The sequence below is a fragment of the Bufo bufo genome (assembly GCF_905171765.1).
Source record: "Bufo bufo chromosome 11 unlocalized genomic scaffold, aBufBuf1.1 SUPER_11_unloc_1, whole genome shotgun sequence".
NCBI classification, from domain to species: Eukaryota; Metazoa; Chordata; class Amphibia; order Anura; family Bufonidae; genus Bufo; species Bufo bufo.
Window position 1 is genome coordinate 120,382 of NW_024400016.1, and position 16,045 is coordinate 136,426.

General features: G+C 44.0%; 1 protein-coding gene across 1 annotated transcript in view; it reads right to left on the minus strand.

Annotated features, from left to right (window-relative positions):
• Nucleotides 1-1,447: 1,447 nt before the first annotated feature.
• Nucleotides 1,448-16,045, minus strand: part of LOC120983001 (NACHT, LRR and PYD domains-containing protein 12-like) — a 54,274-nt gene continuing 39,676 nt past the window's right edge. Inside the window, exons 4-5 of the mRNA XM_040413115.1 lie at nucleotides 13,623-13,688; nucleotides 1,448-3,150 (exon numbers count right to left, since the gene is read on the minus strand). Coding sequence (XP_040269049.1) covers nucleotides 1,448-3,150; nucleotides 13,623-13,688 — 1,769 coding nt within the window. The remainder of the gene's footprint in view (nucleotides 3,151-13,622; nucleotides 13,689-16,045) is intronic.

Here is a 16,045-nt window from a genome sequence, read left to right on the forward strand (position 1 = left end):
TTTGCTCCGCATCTCATGCTGGACAGAAAACCACTGCATGTTGCGGTTTGCTCTCTGGTATGGAAATGCAACCAAATGGAATGGTATGCATTTTGGAGCACTCCGTTCTATTCAGTTCCGTTTTGTCCTCATTGACAATGAATGGGGACAAAACAGAAGCGTTTTTATCCGGTATTGAGATCCTCTGCCGGATCTCAATACCGGAAAATGTAAAAGCAGGTGTGAAAGAAGCCTAATTCAGGTTCTGCCGGATCTCAAAACCTGCCTTTAGTTGCTCCCCCCGACACTGGATGTTTTCATCGGCGCACGGGGAAGGGGGGGGGAAGAAGCAGCGGTGGTGGGGGGACCAGGATGGGCGCAGGGAGCAGGGTAAGTATAGTCAATGTTAAAGGTGCGGCACATGGGGCAAGCAGTTTATGATATTGGATAACCTCTTTAACAGCACGGATTTTGGCCTAGTATGTCAGGTCATTACTCATAGGTATTATCCTCCGCTACCCTGCGTATTATAAGACATGTAAATGCTGGTTTTAATAAATTCAACAACCCCAAAAATGTGAACTGTAATTGTGTGGAGATGGAAATGCATGGATTTAGGCTAAATATCACGTAATCACTTTGGGTGCTACCCTGCAACCTTTTAAAACTTAAAAAACTTTAGCTATATGGAGATGCCCTGACACTGAGTTTGGACTAGTATTTCAGGTGTTTTCACTCTAATTTAAAATGCTACATTGATTGTAAAACACGTGTTGTACAGTTTTGTGCTTATTCCACCCCCCTTCCAAATGTATTTCTGTTAAAATGAGAAAAAATTAAAGGATGCCCTTGCCTGTAGCTGCTTCGAGATTTGCAGCAGTTGCAGTTTTGCTAGGAGGCACAACAAGCCTCAGCTCCTCACTGACAGCTTTCCCTGCCTGTCCCATTTCTACACACACTATTCTTCTTCTTTGTAATTCTATCCCTTCCCTTCTCTGTCCCTGGAAGTACAATATAAGCTTGATTGTGACTTTTCACTGTCCCTGACTCCCTAAGATCATTTTCCTGGCAGACATTGACACCCAACCACCCTCATTCACAGCCCCACACACAGTGACTTTCTGCTTGTTCTGCTAGGGCACCTCCCTGCCTGCTGCAGCACTGATTGGCTCCCAGGTCAACAGACAGCCTAGATGAGCCAATCAAGGCAAACCTCCCCCCATCTACCTATCATGGTCATGTGAGAACCCTTCTTCCTCCCTAGTGATTTTTCCCACTGATATGTGCAGGAAAATGGTGCTATGTGCTGTTTTACTGCATTTGTCCAAAACTAACCTGAAAAAGTTTGGGTTGGTCTGTCAGCCAAAAATTTGCAAAGTTCGTGACAAACCGGTTTGCTTATCTCTAATACATACAATAAATCTTTCAGATCCTGAATACTGCAGAAAAATGAAATATAATTAGTATTTTACCTCAGAAACTGCAGGTTATGTAATCCTGGAGCAAGTCTTTCTAATCCTTCATTGTCTAAGGAACATCCATATAGATTCAGGTCTTCTATATTTTTGCAAGTGTCCAGAATAAATGCTAACACTGTGCTGTCTAGAGTCGACATACGAACATCAGAAAAGTCAAGACTTTCATGTGATTGTAGTGATTCCTTCACTAGATTCTTATTCCGAGATTCGTATAGATAGAAAAATGCACTGAGAAGACATTGCTTGTTCTTCTTACTTTGCATTGGCCTCTTTTCTACTAGAATGAAGTTCTTTAGCCAAGTGATGACATCTATAGATGTCTGAGTTGCTTGTCTGTCCAGGTATCCAGTTAGCATTGACCTGGTGGAGCCGTCTGATAGACCACACAGGAAATGGAGGAACATCTCACCTCGTCCATCAGGATAGGATTTGGCATCTTTTAGTGATTTCTGTAACTTCTCAGGAGAATAATCCACATAATGCACCAAGGCAGAGAAGAATTCCTGAACTGTGAAATGTAAGAAGGAATAGGACACAGGTTCCTTCGATTCCATCAGAAAACTTGATAAGAGCTTTGACTTATTGTCCACATGGAAACAGTCCAGATCTCGTTCATCAAAGATAATCCTGTGATTCATGACTCCATGTTCTGCCATCCATCCGATGGACTGCAGGATCTTCTGGGCGTCACTTTTGTCCAGGCAGTGATTGGACAGGATGTTGGCGACAAATATTGCAAAAAGCTGGGTGACAGTTTTAGGTAATAATGACACCGGTTGATCACTACTTGTTGGCTGGAAGCTCCTGGATAATACTGTACAGATGATCCAGCAGTAGGACGGGAGGTAACAGAACGTGTACAGGATGTCATTCTGCTTCACATAATTAAAAGCCTTTTCCGCCAGTTCAGGGTCAGGGAAGAAATTTTTAAAGTACATCTGTCGTTCTTCAGGTAAAAATCCAGTGATTTCTACTATTCTCTGGAAAACTCTACAATCAATTAATGCCAGTCTGGTTGGGCGACTGGTCATTAGGACAGAACAACCATCAAGAAGAGACTTTCTCACCAAACTAACCACAATCTGACCACAAGGTTCAGGCTGTGTAGGATTAGAGCACAAGTGACGTGATGAGAAATCCATGTTATGAAGACTTTCATCTAAACCATCAAATATAAAGAGAAGTTTTTCTGGTTCCAGTAAGATGTTACTAAGCTGCTCCTCCAGATATGGGTAATGATGAAGGATTAGAGAGTCCAGACTAACTTTATCCAGTCTGTTGAGTTCTCGGAATTTGAAGAAAAAGACAAAGGAGAATCTTTGATAGAGATCCCCCTTCACCCAGTCATAGACAACCTTCTGCATCAGTGTGGTCTTCCCTACACCAGGCACTCCGCTCACCATTACCATATGTGGCACTTGTTCGGATCGGTGGCACCAGCGGAACAGTTTGTTGGGGGAAATGCGTAGTAATTCATTTTGTTTTCTCTTTAAGTGTTCCTCATGTTTTACCCCGGTCTCTATGAGCTCATTCTCAGAGCGTTTTCTGAAGTGACCAGTGGAGACAATGATAAGGTTGACATAACGTGTACAGAATGAAAAACTTTCCTCTCGCTGGTCACATCTTGGAGGTTTGTTCTCTAGAAGTTTCTCAGTTCTTTCCTCTAAATGTTTCTTGTGACTGATCTGGAATTCTATAGGAAATAGGAAAATAAAAGGTGAAGATAAGAAGCTGAAACAGAACTAAATATCTTGATTAAGAAATGTCAGATATCTGTACATTGCTGAATTTTCCAGCTCCTCTTGGCCACTTTTCTAGACACATTGGAGCATATTTACTAATAGCGTCTGAAAGTAAGACAGTGTAAACTAAGACCAGACCGCCTGACACTGCTCCAGATTTATCACACAGACTGACACTGGATGATAAATCTGGATAATAACTTTACACAACATCAAGGGCACCACAAACCTGGTAGATCTTAAACCAGGGTTTGCAATGAGGGGGACAAAGGGTGCTCTATTCACTGTGCACGGTCCAATGAGTACCAGGGAGGACCATAGTCACAGTGAGTACTAGTACCACCATCACACTCACCTCCCACCCGGGCCACTGCTGCATGTTACTAACTAGAATACTAGGTGTGGTGGTGCTGTACGGTGTAATTTACATGAAATGCAGGCAGCATGTCATAGAGCAGGAGGAGCTGAGCAGATTGGTGTATAGTTTATGGGAAAAGATTCAGCCAGTGAAACTTGTACTTTATTAAAAGCAGCACTGTCAGCATGATCAACCCTACTAAACCAGACATAGTGCCTGGTAGGGTTGATCATACTGATACAAATTATAGTTTTTTTTAGGTATTAATAATGCATAGATATCATTACTTTTATAAATATGCAAATTACTTAGTTGGAACACCGAGGGGTGTGCTGTAGCTTTATAAGCACCCCTGGTGCGCTGAACACTGCACCCTGACATTTCATTGATAGAGCCAGACATGGGCGTAGGAAGCGGGGGGGGGGGACGGACGGATAAATAATGCGGGGAGGACAGGTTTGGTTAAATCCCCCCCAGGCTCCAGCCAGGCCAGCTGCAGTGTCTGTGTGCGGCGGGGCAGGCAGTGTGCGGCGGCAGCGGGGCAGGCACTGAGATGAGCGCTTCCATTGTGGAAGCGAAGCGCTCATCTCCATGGTGATCTGTTTCTGTTTATATCGCTGTCCTCTGGACAGCGATACAAACAGAAGGCTGCGGAGGAGCAGGGCAGGGAGGTGTGTCCCTTTCCTGTTCCTCTGATAGGCTGCCGGCACTACTAGGCCAGCAGCCTATCAGAGGCCGGCGTAGGCCTCCTGAGCCGTACAGCGCTGGAGTCAGGACACAGGCTGGAAGAGGCCTGCATCGCATCGCTCCAAAGAGGCAAGTATAAGTGTTCATTTTTTTTTTAAACTATATTATATACAATAATTTTTTTTTTTTAACTGCCACATAAAAGGGGGGCACTGGTATTATACTGGCACATGATTGGGGAATTTGGGGGGGCCCTGGAAATACTGGCACAGATTGGGGGGGGGTGTTTGGTATTACTGCCACATGATTGGGGGGTCTGTCTGGTATTACTGGCACATGATTGGGGGGGTCTGGTATAGTGGCACATGATTGGGGGGTCTGGTCTGGTATTACAATACTGCCACATGATTTGGTGGGTCTGGTATTACTGGCACATGATTGGGGGGGGGGGTCTGGACCATATGGTATTACTGGCACATGATTGGGGGGGGGGTCTGGTATTACTGGCACATGATTGGGGGGTCTGGTATTATACTGGCACATGATTGAGGAATTTGGGGGGTCTGGTATTATTGGCACATGATTGGGGGGTCTGGTATTACTGGCACATGATTGGGGGGTCTGGTATTACTGGCACATGATTGGGGGGTCTGGTATTACTGGCACATGATTGGGGGGGTCTGTTATTACTGGCACATGATTGGGGGGTCTGTTATTACTGGCACATGATTGGGGGGTCTGTTATTACTGGCACATGATTGGGGGGGTCTGTTATTACTGGCACATGATTGGGGGGTCTGTTATTACTGGCACATGATTGGGGGGGGGGTCTGTTATTACTGGCTGATGAGAGGCACCCCGGGGGGGCTGATGAGAGGCACTGGGGGCTGCTATGAGGCATGGGGCTCTTATTTGAGGTCTGATTGGGGGTCATTCATATTGGGGTCTGAGCTAAGGTGTGATCTGAGGCCTTATTAACATTGGGGATCTTATTGGGGCTGTTAGCTGAGGTCTGATTGACATTGGGGGTCTGATTGGTGGTCTGACCTGAGGTGTAATGAAAAATATTTTTTTCTTATTGTGCCCACTTCCAGCCCGGAGCCCAGCTGCCCAGACCACTGATCCGGAGCAGCTTGGAGAAAAAGGCCTCACAGTCTCCCACACTCCTTCTGCCCGGCCAAGCCAGCCAGCACCCCTGAGGCCAAGCCAGCCAGCACCCCTGAGTCTTCAGAACTGTAAGTAATCTAAATCTTTTGTTATCGTACAGTATTATGATTCTTCATTTAAATTTTGTTTTTTCTGGAACCTTAAAAGTCAGTTTGAGTGAAGATCAGAATGTGAAGAAAGTCAGAATGGATATCCGCTGGTTTTTTACAAAGCCTAGTAAAGCAAATGCATCGTCATCAAGCTCAGAAGCATGTCATCAAAAAGAGGTCACTGAATCACCAGTCTGGCATCATTTGGTTGAGCCAGAAAAATAATATGCTGAGACATTGTCTTTAGAAGCAGTTGGCCTCATGAGTGACTCAAGTAGTGATGGTGAGGAAGACCATGCTTGTGGTCCTGCAATCAAAACTGTAGATGTTCATAGTAAATCTAAAACCTACATGAAAGGAAAATGCATTTCTCTTCCAGCTGATGATGAGAAAACATTACGAACGGCAGTGGTACCAAATCAACCAGACTACAAAACAATTCCAGCTCAGACCATTGTAACGCAAAAGGCAAAGAAGCGTGTTCTACATTTTCAAGAGTGCTGGTTCCAAAGCTTTCCATGGCTGCACTATAGTTTTAATCTTGAAGGGGTACTATGTTTCTACTGTGCTAAAGCAGCCGTCCTGAATCTGACTCAACTAGAAAGGAACACTGAGCCAGCATTTGTGGCTATTGAAAAGTTTAAAAAACATCAAGTTGTTCGGCTCATACATATTCTATAAAGCAACTATTGCATCATAAAGATTCACAACCGATTAATGCTCAGCTTTCACTACAAGTTCAACAGCAACAGAATGATGCATGGCTGTGTCTCATCGAGATAGTACAAACAATAGCCCTGTTGGCAAAACAAGGTCTCCCTCTTCGTGGCCATGAAGACAATGATGGCAATTTTAAACAGCTTCTGCTTGCACGAGCAGATGATGTGTCTTATCTAAAAAATTGGATCACACAAAGCAGAATACATGAGTCCCGACATTCAAAATGAGATTTTGAAGTTATTGTCTCACACCGTATTATGCCTTATTCGGAAACAGATTGGGAATAATGTTTTTGCAATTATTGTTGATGGCACACAAGATATATCTGGTCAAGAACAAGAAAGTTTCTGTATCCGCTATGTTGATGAAGACTTGTACCCACATGAGGACTTCATAGGCTTATATCAAGTTGATGAAACAAGTGGATCTGCAATCGCACAGATTGTGAAGGATGCTTTATGCCGTAATGGGCTTTGTATGTCAATGTTGCGAGGGCAAACATATGATGGAGCTTCAAATATGGCTGGTAAATATCATGGTGCCCAGGCATTAATCAAGCAGGAACATGCACTTGCCATTTATGTCCATTGCGGTGCACATTGCACAAATTTAGTTATGCAGGCCGCAGCACATCAATGTCCAATAATGGAAGATGCACTTATGTGTGTGCAAGATCTTGGCAAACTCTTTGGGCAATCTATGAAATGCAGAACCACACTTTCAGAAATTGTGCATCATGAAGCTGAAGGGCCTGTTAAAGTCTTGCATATTAAACCATTGTGCCCAACACGCTGGACTGTTAGAGTGAAGTCTGTGAAAAAAATTCAGGATAATTACCAGCTGATTTTGGAAACACTTGAAGAAATTGCAAATACCAGAAGTAGTGGAGATATAAATCCACGTGCACGTGGCCTACTACAACAATTTAGGCAAGGGAAAACTCTACTAGGTCTTCAAATCTCTCTTAGCATCATGGAGATCTTAGAATGCCTGAATGTCGCCTTGCAAGGCAGAGAACAAACCATATCAGGACTTTTAGCAAGTATACAACGGACCCATGATGCTATACAAAAGTTACGATGTGACACGTCCTTTGAAAGAGTTCTTGCTACCACTATTAATTTAGTGGAAAAATACCAGCTAAAAGAGGTTACTGTACCAAGGCAACCTAATATTCCTAAACGTCTTCAACATGGGCCAACTGAACAATTTCATGCAAAGACTGTGAAGGAATACTATTGTCCTCAGTATTTCCAAATAATGGATATTATATTGACACAGTTAATGCAGCGCTTTGACCAAGAGGGCTTACTTGTATATGAAAAACTGGAACATTATCTGTTGACAGGACAAGCTAGTGAAGTTCTTCCCCAGTATCCAGAGATTGAATATCATCTTCTCTCTGCCCAGATAACCACCTTATCAAGTGTTTACAAGTACACTTCAGTCTCTGAGGTTGTAGATATTTTGCGAAAGATGCCTGCCAGAATAAGATGCTTTTTCTCTCATGTAGAAAAAATGGTCAGAATCCTATTAACTATTCCTGCTTCTTCCTGTGAAGCTGAGAGAAGTTTTAGTGCACTGCATAGATTAAAAACCTGGTTGAGGTCCACAATGACCCAGAAACGTTTGAACCATGTTGCTATATGCAACATCCATAGAGACATAATGGATAAAGTAGACATCGAAGCCATAGCAAAGGAATTTGCAATGTGTTGTGATCGTCGCAAAAAAGTTTTTGGATTTTAAAAACTTGCGTTCTTTAGATTTGGCTTAAAGGAAACTTTATGGAGGGTACTTATTTGTTCCATTGTGCCTTGTGTGAATGTGTGCACACTTACCACATATCTCCTGTAGCTTTAGTGTGTGAGCTGGCAGTGGCAGGCACACATTTACAGGAACAGCTACCTTGCACCTAGTTAGCTGAAGTACGCTGCTGTGGTTGTGGTGCTTAGAGGGTCTCGCTCTGTCTGCAGTTAGAAAATTGTTTCTATTTATATAGTTATAGTATTTAATTGTATTTATACAAGATCTTTTGTTTTGTTAAAATCAGGCAAAGTGCATTACTTAGGGCTCTTTCACACTTGCGTTGTCCGGATCCGGCGTGTACTCCATTTGCCGGAATTACACGCCGGATCCGGAAAAACGCAAGTGAACTGAAAGCATTTGAAGACGGATCCGTCTTCAAAATGCGTTCAGTGTTACTATGGCAGCCAGGACGCTATTAAAGTCCTGGTTGCCATAGTAGTAGTGGGGAGCGGGGGAGCAGTATACTTACAGTCCGTGCGGATCCCGGGGCGCTCCAGAATGACGTCAGAGTGCCCCATGCGCATGGATGACGTGTCCATGCGATCACGTCATCCATGCGCGTGGGGCGCCCTGACGTCACTCTGGAGCGCCCGGGGAGCCGCACGGACGGTAAGTATACTGCTCCCCCGCTCCCCACTACACTTTACCATGGCTGCCAGGACTTTAGCATCTTGGCAGCCATGGTAACCATTCAGAAAAAGCTAAACGTCGGATCCAGCAATGCGCCGAAACGACGTTTAGCTTAAGGCCGGATCCGGATTAATGCCTTTCAATGGGCATAAATTCCGGATCCGGCCTTGCGGCAAGTGTTCAGGATTTTTGGCCGGAGCAAAAAGCGCAGCATGCTGCGGTATTTTCTCCGGCCAAAAAACGTTCCGGTCCGGAACTGAAGACATCCTGATGCATCCTGAACGGATTTCTCTCCATTCAGAATGCATTAGGATAAAACTGATCAGGATTCTTCCGGCATAGAGCCCCGACGACGGAACTCTATGCCGGAAGAAAAGAACGCAAGTGTGAAAGAGCCCTTAGGGTACTTTGACACTATCGTTTTTCTTTTTTGGCATAGAGTTCCGTCACAGGGGCTCTATACCGGAAAAGAACTGAACAGTTTTATCCCCATGCATTCTGAATGGAGAGTAATCCGTTCAGTTTGCATCAGGATGTCTTCAGTTCAGTCGTTTTGACTGATCAGGCAAAAGATAAACCCGCAGCATGCTACGGTTTTCTCTCCTGTGAAAAAAACTGAAGACTTGCCTGAATGCCGGATCCAGCATTTTTTCCCATAGGAATGTATTAGTGCCGAATCCGGCATTCAAAATACCGGAATGCCGGATCCGTCCTTCCGGCCTGCGCATGCGCAGACCAGTAAAAATGTGAACTAAATATACAAGACGGATCTGTCTGTCCGCATGACAAGCGGAGAGACGGATCCGTCCTTGCAATGCATTTGTGAGACTGATCCGCATCCGGATCCTTCTCACAAATGCTTTCAGTCAGCGGCAGATCGGCGGATCCGGAGGGCAGTTCCGACGACGGAACTGCCCGCCGGATCACACTGCCGCAAGTGTGAAAGTACCCTAAAAGTATTATTACCACTAGTTTTAAGTGGAATAACTGAAATATATGTCAAATGTTTGGTTCATTTCTGTGACCTAATAAACAAAGAACTGTTCCTTTTTGCATACTTTGTTGTTGTGAGATTTTTCACACACAAACTTAAAATTTAACGATATAAACAACTCGCAGTTTACTGAATAAGAATATACCAGGCGAGCAAAAATGCTGTCCCCCCCAGATTTTTGGGGGTTCCTACACCCCTGGAGCCAGACACCTCATCTTTCCCTATCTTCTGCGCCTGAGTACTACCTCTAAATATCTGCGCCTGTACTACAGCTTTGCTGCTTCTTACAGAGCATTTCATATCCATACCGCACAAGAGCTGATGACCTCATTTAACCCAGAAGCGATCCTCCTCTGTCTTTGTAGCCAGGGTCGCCCCTACTTCCGCGTTCAATTATGTCATCAGCACCTGCACTTGTAGCTGTACAGCTAAGACCTGTCCTAGGTTGCTAATATGCCTTATACTGTATAATGTTCCTATTGTTAGTATTGTAATTAGAACTGTATACTGAACTAGTTATGTGTTTACTTACAGTTCCACCAGTGCATTTCGTTGCAAATTACAAACTGCTCATACCAGTTCATACTGAGCCATAGAAAGCAAACAATCCAATCCAGATTGGTTATAATCAAACCAATAGCAAATCTCAGATATACCGTACCTCTCAGAGAGATTGCTTAAATAACTTAAAGTGAGAGTACAGATACTGAAGAGAGAAATATATCCACCATTTTATGTTGAATAACAAGATTGAACAGTTAAACCACCATCTTATGCATGCCGCCATGTTGTGAATCTTTCTGCTGCGGAGGCAACAGTGTTATATATGAAGAAAAGTTAAAGGTAATAAATAAGTTATTTCAAGCATTTGGTGTGCTCTTTAAACCTACTGCTTCCATAGAACGGTGCTAGAGGAATTACAGAGATATCAAAATTTTTCTAATGCCACAGGGCAAAAGGCACTTCACAGTGCTGTGCCTGCCACAGCACTGGTCAGCAAGCAGCAGCAAAGCTATAGCATAAGTGCAGACTTTTGGAGGGTTAATCATGCTGACAGGGTCGCTTTAAAATCTTCTGCTTTTTCATAAGTATATGACATTAATATCTAAATATCCTAATTACAGTGGATTTGATTAGACCTATAAGACACCATATTGTTATATGTTATGTATTTTAAAGATGACCGAGAGGGGTTCATGGAAAGGACACTGTTCATAAGGTTTCTTCTCATGGATGTACCAGTCTGAGAGGAAGCATTCTTGTCTCCTTATAGATTTATTACTAAGATAAGGATATTTTCCAGACGCAGCTGGTGCTCATTACCTCTACAGTTTGGTATCTATTAATGAAGCAGACAATCTGTAATATCTATATACACTTATAATCAACCTTAGTTTTTGTATAAGAAAATCAATAGGACCTATGTATTGTATTATATTGGTATGTATTAAGGACGTTTATGTATCTGATATATTTCTCAACAGGAACGCATACACTCCTAAAGTATAATGAAAACAGTTTAAGTGTAAACATTGTTAATGAGTCTCTGTCTAGGGAAAGATGCATTATTTTAACTAACCATCAATTACCCATTGGAGTAAAAGAGGGGGCACAGATGTCTGTGAGAGAACAAAGTCCATTATATTATCTGTACCATAAATTAACAGTGTGAGAAACATCCAACTGGTACCTAAAAGTCTGTGCTTAATTGGTATACGTGTCAGAACTAATCCCTGGAGCTCTGATTTTTATGTCATGTGTATGGAATGTGAGATGAAGTCAAACTTGGATATTTAACCCTTACTAGAATGATACTAATAGCTTAGGTAATAGTGTCACCTAGGGGTAAATGAGTAACATTACACCAACAGCAGAAATGCATTTTGGGTAATACAATGACATCACCGTCATTATCATATGTACACGCCTAGCCGTAAATTATTGGAAAACTCCAAGCTAGGAAGGTGTATCTAACTGATAAGTTTTGGATACTAGACCACACACTAGAGTGAGGAGGAAAACAAGGGGAACAAGGAAGAAGAAAGAAAAAGAAAGGGACAAAAGAATGGAAGCACACCCCGGATAAAATCCCAATGACCAGAACGCACTTTAGAGCTGACTTCCCTTAGACTCTGCATATCATCTGCATTCTCTGGTAACATATAACTTTATTATGCGTAGTATTGATATAAATTAATAAGCCTGATATTTAGAAAATATGTAGGGCGGATGTATAGTACATCAATATTATCACTATTCAGTAAAGATGCATATTACTGAATAAAAGATCTAATATTGATTTCAGAGCAAACTCTGACTGGAATAATTTTATTCCATAGTCAATACCAGGCTTGATAATTTATAAGTTGTGTGGCAATACTACCCGATTATCCGAGATTTGTCATAGTTTGTGCAGAGCAAGGGCTCATATCTATCATTAACATTATTGAGTTATTTTATATCTCATAATTGTGGTCGAGTCGGTTATATTACATTCTTCTGTTTGAGAGGTACTGTGTATACGTTGGTATTTGTGTTAGTGCCATCTAGTGGCCAATTTTGGGTATTGTTATTGCATATTATATGTTATTGAATCTTATATTCATTAAGCTTTGCTTGTATTTTAAGTTATTGAATTAAAAATTATCTATATTTTTGCATAGACGCTTGTACCATGTTTTACTGATTGCACAATCTAATTAAATAACCGATTAAACTCTTTTTGAGGTGTTTTATATGTCCACCTCGAGGATAAATTCCATTTGAAATTTTTTTGTTTTGATCCATTTTTTTTTTATTTAAAGCATTTGCTTTATATCCCCGACAAAAATCATTCTCATTCTGGGATAAGTCAAGGAGGTGGTCCTATCAGTGATTGTCAGCCTTCCCTCTATGAGGAGGAGGTCCTATCAGTGACTGACAACGTTCCCTCTATGAGGAGGAGGTCCTATCAGTGACTGAAAACCTTCCCTCTATGAGGAGGAGGTCCTATTAGTGACTCACAGCCTTCCCTCTATGAGAAGGAGGCCCCATCAGTGACTGACAGCCTTCCCTCTATGAGGAGGAGGTCCTATCAGTGACTGACAGCCTTCCCTCTATGAGGAGGAGGTCCTATCAGAGACTAAGAGCCTTCCCTCTATGAGCAGGAGGTCCTATCAGGGACTGAGAGCCTTCCCTCTATGAGGAGGAGGTTATACAAGAAAACATTGTCACAGAAAACTAAATATGAATCTGCTCAGCTCCTCCTGCTCTATAACAACTCCCTGCAGTCAAAACACCATGTTCTATGTTACAGGTGTAATATAATGTAGCAGGGGTCAAGTCCTGGGAAAAAAAGTGTGGGAACTCCCCCGTCAGTGCCTCTGATCAGAGCCCCCCCCCCCGTCAGTGCCTCTCATCAGCCCCCCCCGTCAGTGCCTCTCATCAGCCCCCCCCTGTCAGTGCCTCTCATCAGCCCCCCCCGTCAGTGCCTCTCATCAGCCCCCCCCTGTCAGTGCCTCTCATCAGCCCCCCCCGTCAGTGCCTCTCATCAGCCCCCCCCTTCAGTGCCTCTCATCAGCCCCCCCAGTCAGTGCCTCTCATCAGCCCCCCCCCCGTCAGTGCCTCTCATCAGCGCCTATAGTATAAATAAAATATGGAAAAAAAAAACCACTTACACTTACCTCTCCTGCTCCTGGACGCAGACGCTCCTCTTCTACTGCTGTAGGCTGCGCACGGAGTGACGTGACAGAGCGACTCACTCGGCTCCTGTGCGCAGCCCTCACAGCCGACAGCCGAGGACCAGGAAGGCGGCGGTGAGTACAAAGCCTTCACCGCTTCCTCCTGGTCCTTTTGCCCTGAAAGGGAACGGCGTTCCTGCCATGAAAAAAGTGCAGGAACGCCGTTCCCACGCGTTCCCCCTCGACTCGACCCCTGTAATGTAGACAATGAGCAGTTTTATTATAAAAGGGCTATATAAATCTCACTTACCTTTGAGTTGTGGGGACAGTTGGTGTCCATGTTCATCCAGCAGGATTTGCTCCACCAGAGTGTCACCTAATAAGAAATTATATGGACGTCATCAGTGCTGGATGTAGACATATAATGTACAGGAAATATCACATTATACAGGGCCCGCATGAGGTCTAATGGTCCTAAATGTACAGCTGTGAAATAATGTCCCCCACACTGTGCTAGTCACTGTGTATGATCACATTGTGGTAGCCATTGTATGTCCTGGCATTGTGATGGATACTGTATGAAGGGGCACTAACGTCGTTACTATGAGGGTGCTGTAGTATTATTATAGCGCCATTCATTCCATGGGGCTGCAGATATGATAAGGGGTATGCATACATAATAGAAAACAATTGCAATAAGCATGAACAAGACGAGTTACAGACTTGTACAGAAGAAGAGAGGTCCCTGCCCGTGAGGGCTTACCATCTATAACAGGGGTGCACAACCTACGGCCCGGGGGCCACTTGCAGCCCTTGATACCATTTTGTGATGCCCCCAACCATGTGGTAACAGACATGTATGTCCATGTTTTGTGGCTGCTCACATGTATCTTTCATGTATTCTCCCATCGGATGGGAGTACTAGAAGTGTAACTAGACATTAATGATATACAGTATACTGCATGTTCAATGTGCTATAAATATAGTATTTCAGTTGGTAATACCCCTTTAAATTTTATTTTCGGCCCTTGGAATTGGTTCAGGATGACAATTTGGCCCCCAACCAGAAAAGGTTGTGCACCTCTGATCTACAAGGTATGGGAGAAGGACACAGTAGGCGAGAGTAAAGTTGGACATAGCGGTATAGTGGCAGAGGAGTTACTGTAGGTTGTAGGCTTGTCTGAAGAGGTGGGTTTTCAGGTTTCTTTTGAAAGTTTCCACTGGAGGTGAGAGTCTGATATGTTGGGGTAGAAAGTTCCAGAGTATAGGGGATGCACGGGAGAAATCTTGGCGGCGATTGTGGGAAGAGGTGATAAGAGGAGAGAAGGCGGTCATGTGAGTATCGGAGATTACATGTGGGGATGTATCGGGGAAGTAGCTCAGAGATGTATGCAGGGGACAGGTTGTGGGTGGCCTATTGTCTACTAGCATTTTAAACTATTCACATGGCAGTGGGGGGCAGAAAGGAATGGCAAATCCATGGGACTCCATGAGCTGTCCCTGGCCGAAGGTGTACATTGAGAAGAGCAGGGGTCCTAAGACAGAGCCTTGAGGGACACCAACATAGTGGGGACAAGATGAAGAGGTGGTGTGCAAGTGGGAGACACTAAATGTCCAGTATGTGAGGAATGATGTGATCCAGAAGAGGGCCAGGTCTGTAATGCCAAGAGATTAAAGAGTTTGTAAGAGAAGGGAGTTGTCAACGGCAGGGGTGGATTGGCAATGTATTGTACCAGGAAACTTCCCGGTGGGCTGGTGGAGCCCAGCTATTCTTTTAAATGCTTGCAGCCAGTGCCAATACACATACCGCCGGCTGTGCTGGCTGACCAAGATCCCAGCTGCTGCGCTTCTCAGTCCCAACTGTCTGACACTTCTGGGGCTATAAGTGTGTGTGAAGGTGGGTGGTAGTTGAGGCCGTGTGGTGTGCACAGTGTCAGGGATTTACTGAGTGACTCAGTCACTGCCTGCCAGCCCTGCTGCGCTACACTGACTGGACTTACTAAGGGTGGGGCTCGGCCCCTCGGGTGTGTGAGATCTCTCACCTCGCTGCCGCTCTACGCCTAGGCTGCCCGAGTGAGTTTGACATTTCCAATTGTGAAGTTCCACACAAATGAGATTATAGGGCTGGCTGGCGTGCGCAACCTGGGCTGAACTATTCAGACATATCACTCGCCGTCCCTAGTGATGTGACCCTGTGCATGCTGCCGGCATGCTGCTGTGAAATGTGATCTGGACAGTAGGGTGAAAAGGCTTTCCTCTATAATGGTGGACAAGCAGGTTTTGGGGGGAAGAGGAATAAGTAGTTGTGTAGAGGGGCTGTGGGGACTGTAGGCTGAAGCTTCTCTGATGTCAATCTTTTCTCTAAAGTCTGTGGCATAGTCCTCAGCTGAGATGAGGGGTGAGGGTGGAGGCACTGGGGAACAGAGGAGAGTTACAAGGGTTAAAAAGTTGTTTAGGGTTGTGAGACAGAAGATATGATGTGAAGTAGGTCTGTTTTGCAGCAGTGAGTGCGGACTTGAAGTTGAGAAGGGATTGTTTGGATGTTATAAAGTATATAGGGGCATTGTGGTGGTCACTATGAGGACACTGTGATGGTCACTGTATGTGGCGGTCATTACATGAGGGTCCCTGAAGCCTCATCGGCAATTGCTGCTATCATTTATATATGTTTGTCATGTTCACATTGAGTAACTTTTGGGCTATTTTTTAATATCACCGGTGGCTTGTTTTGGC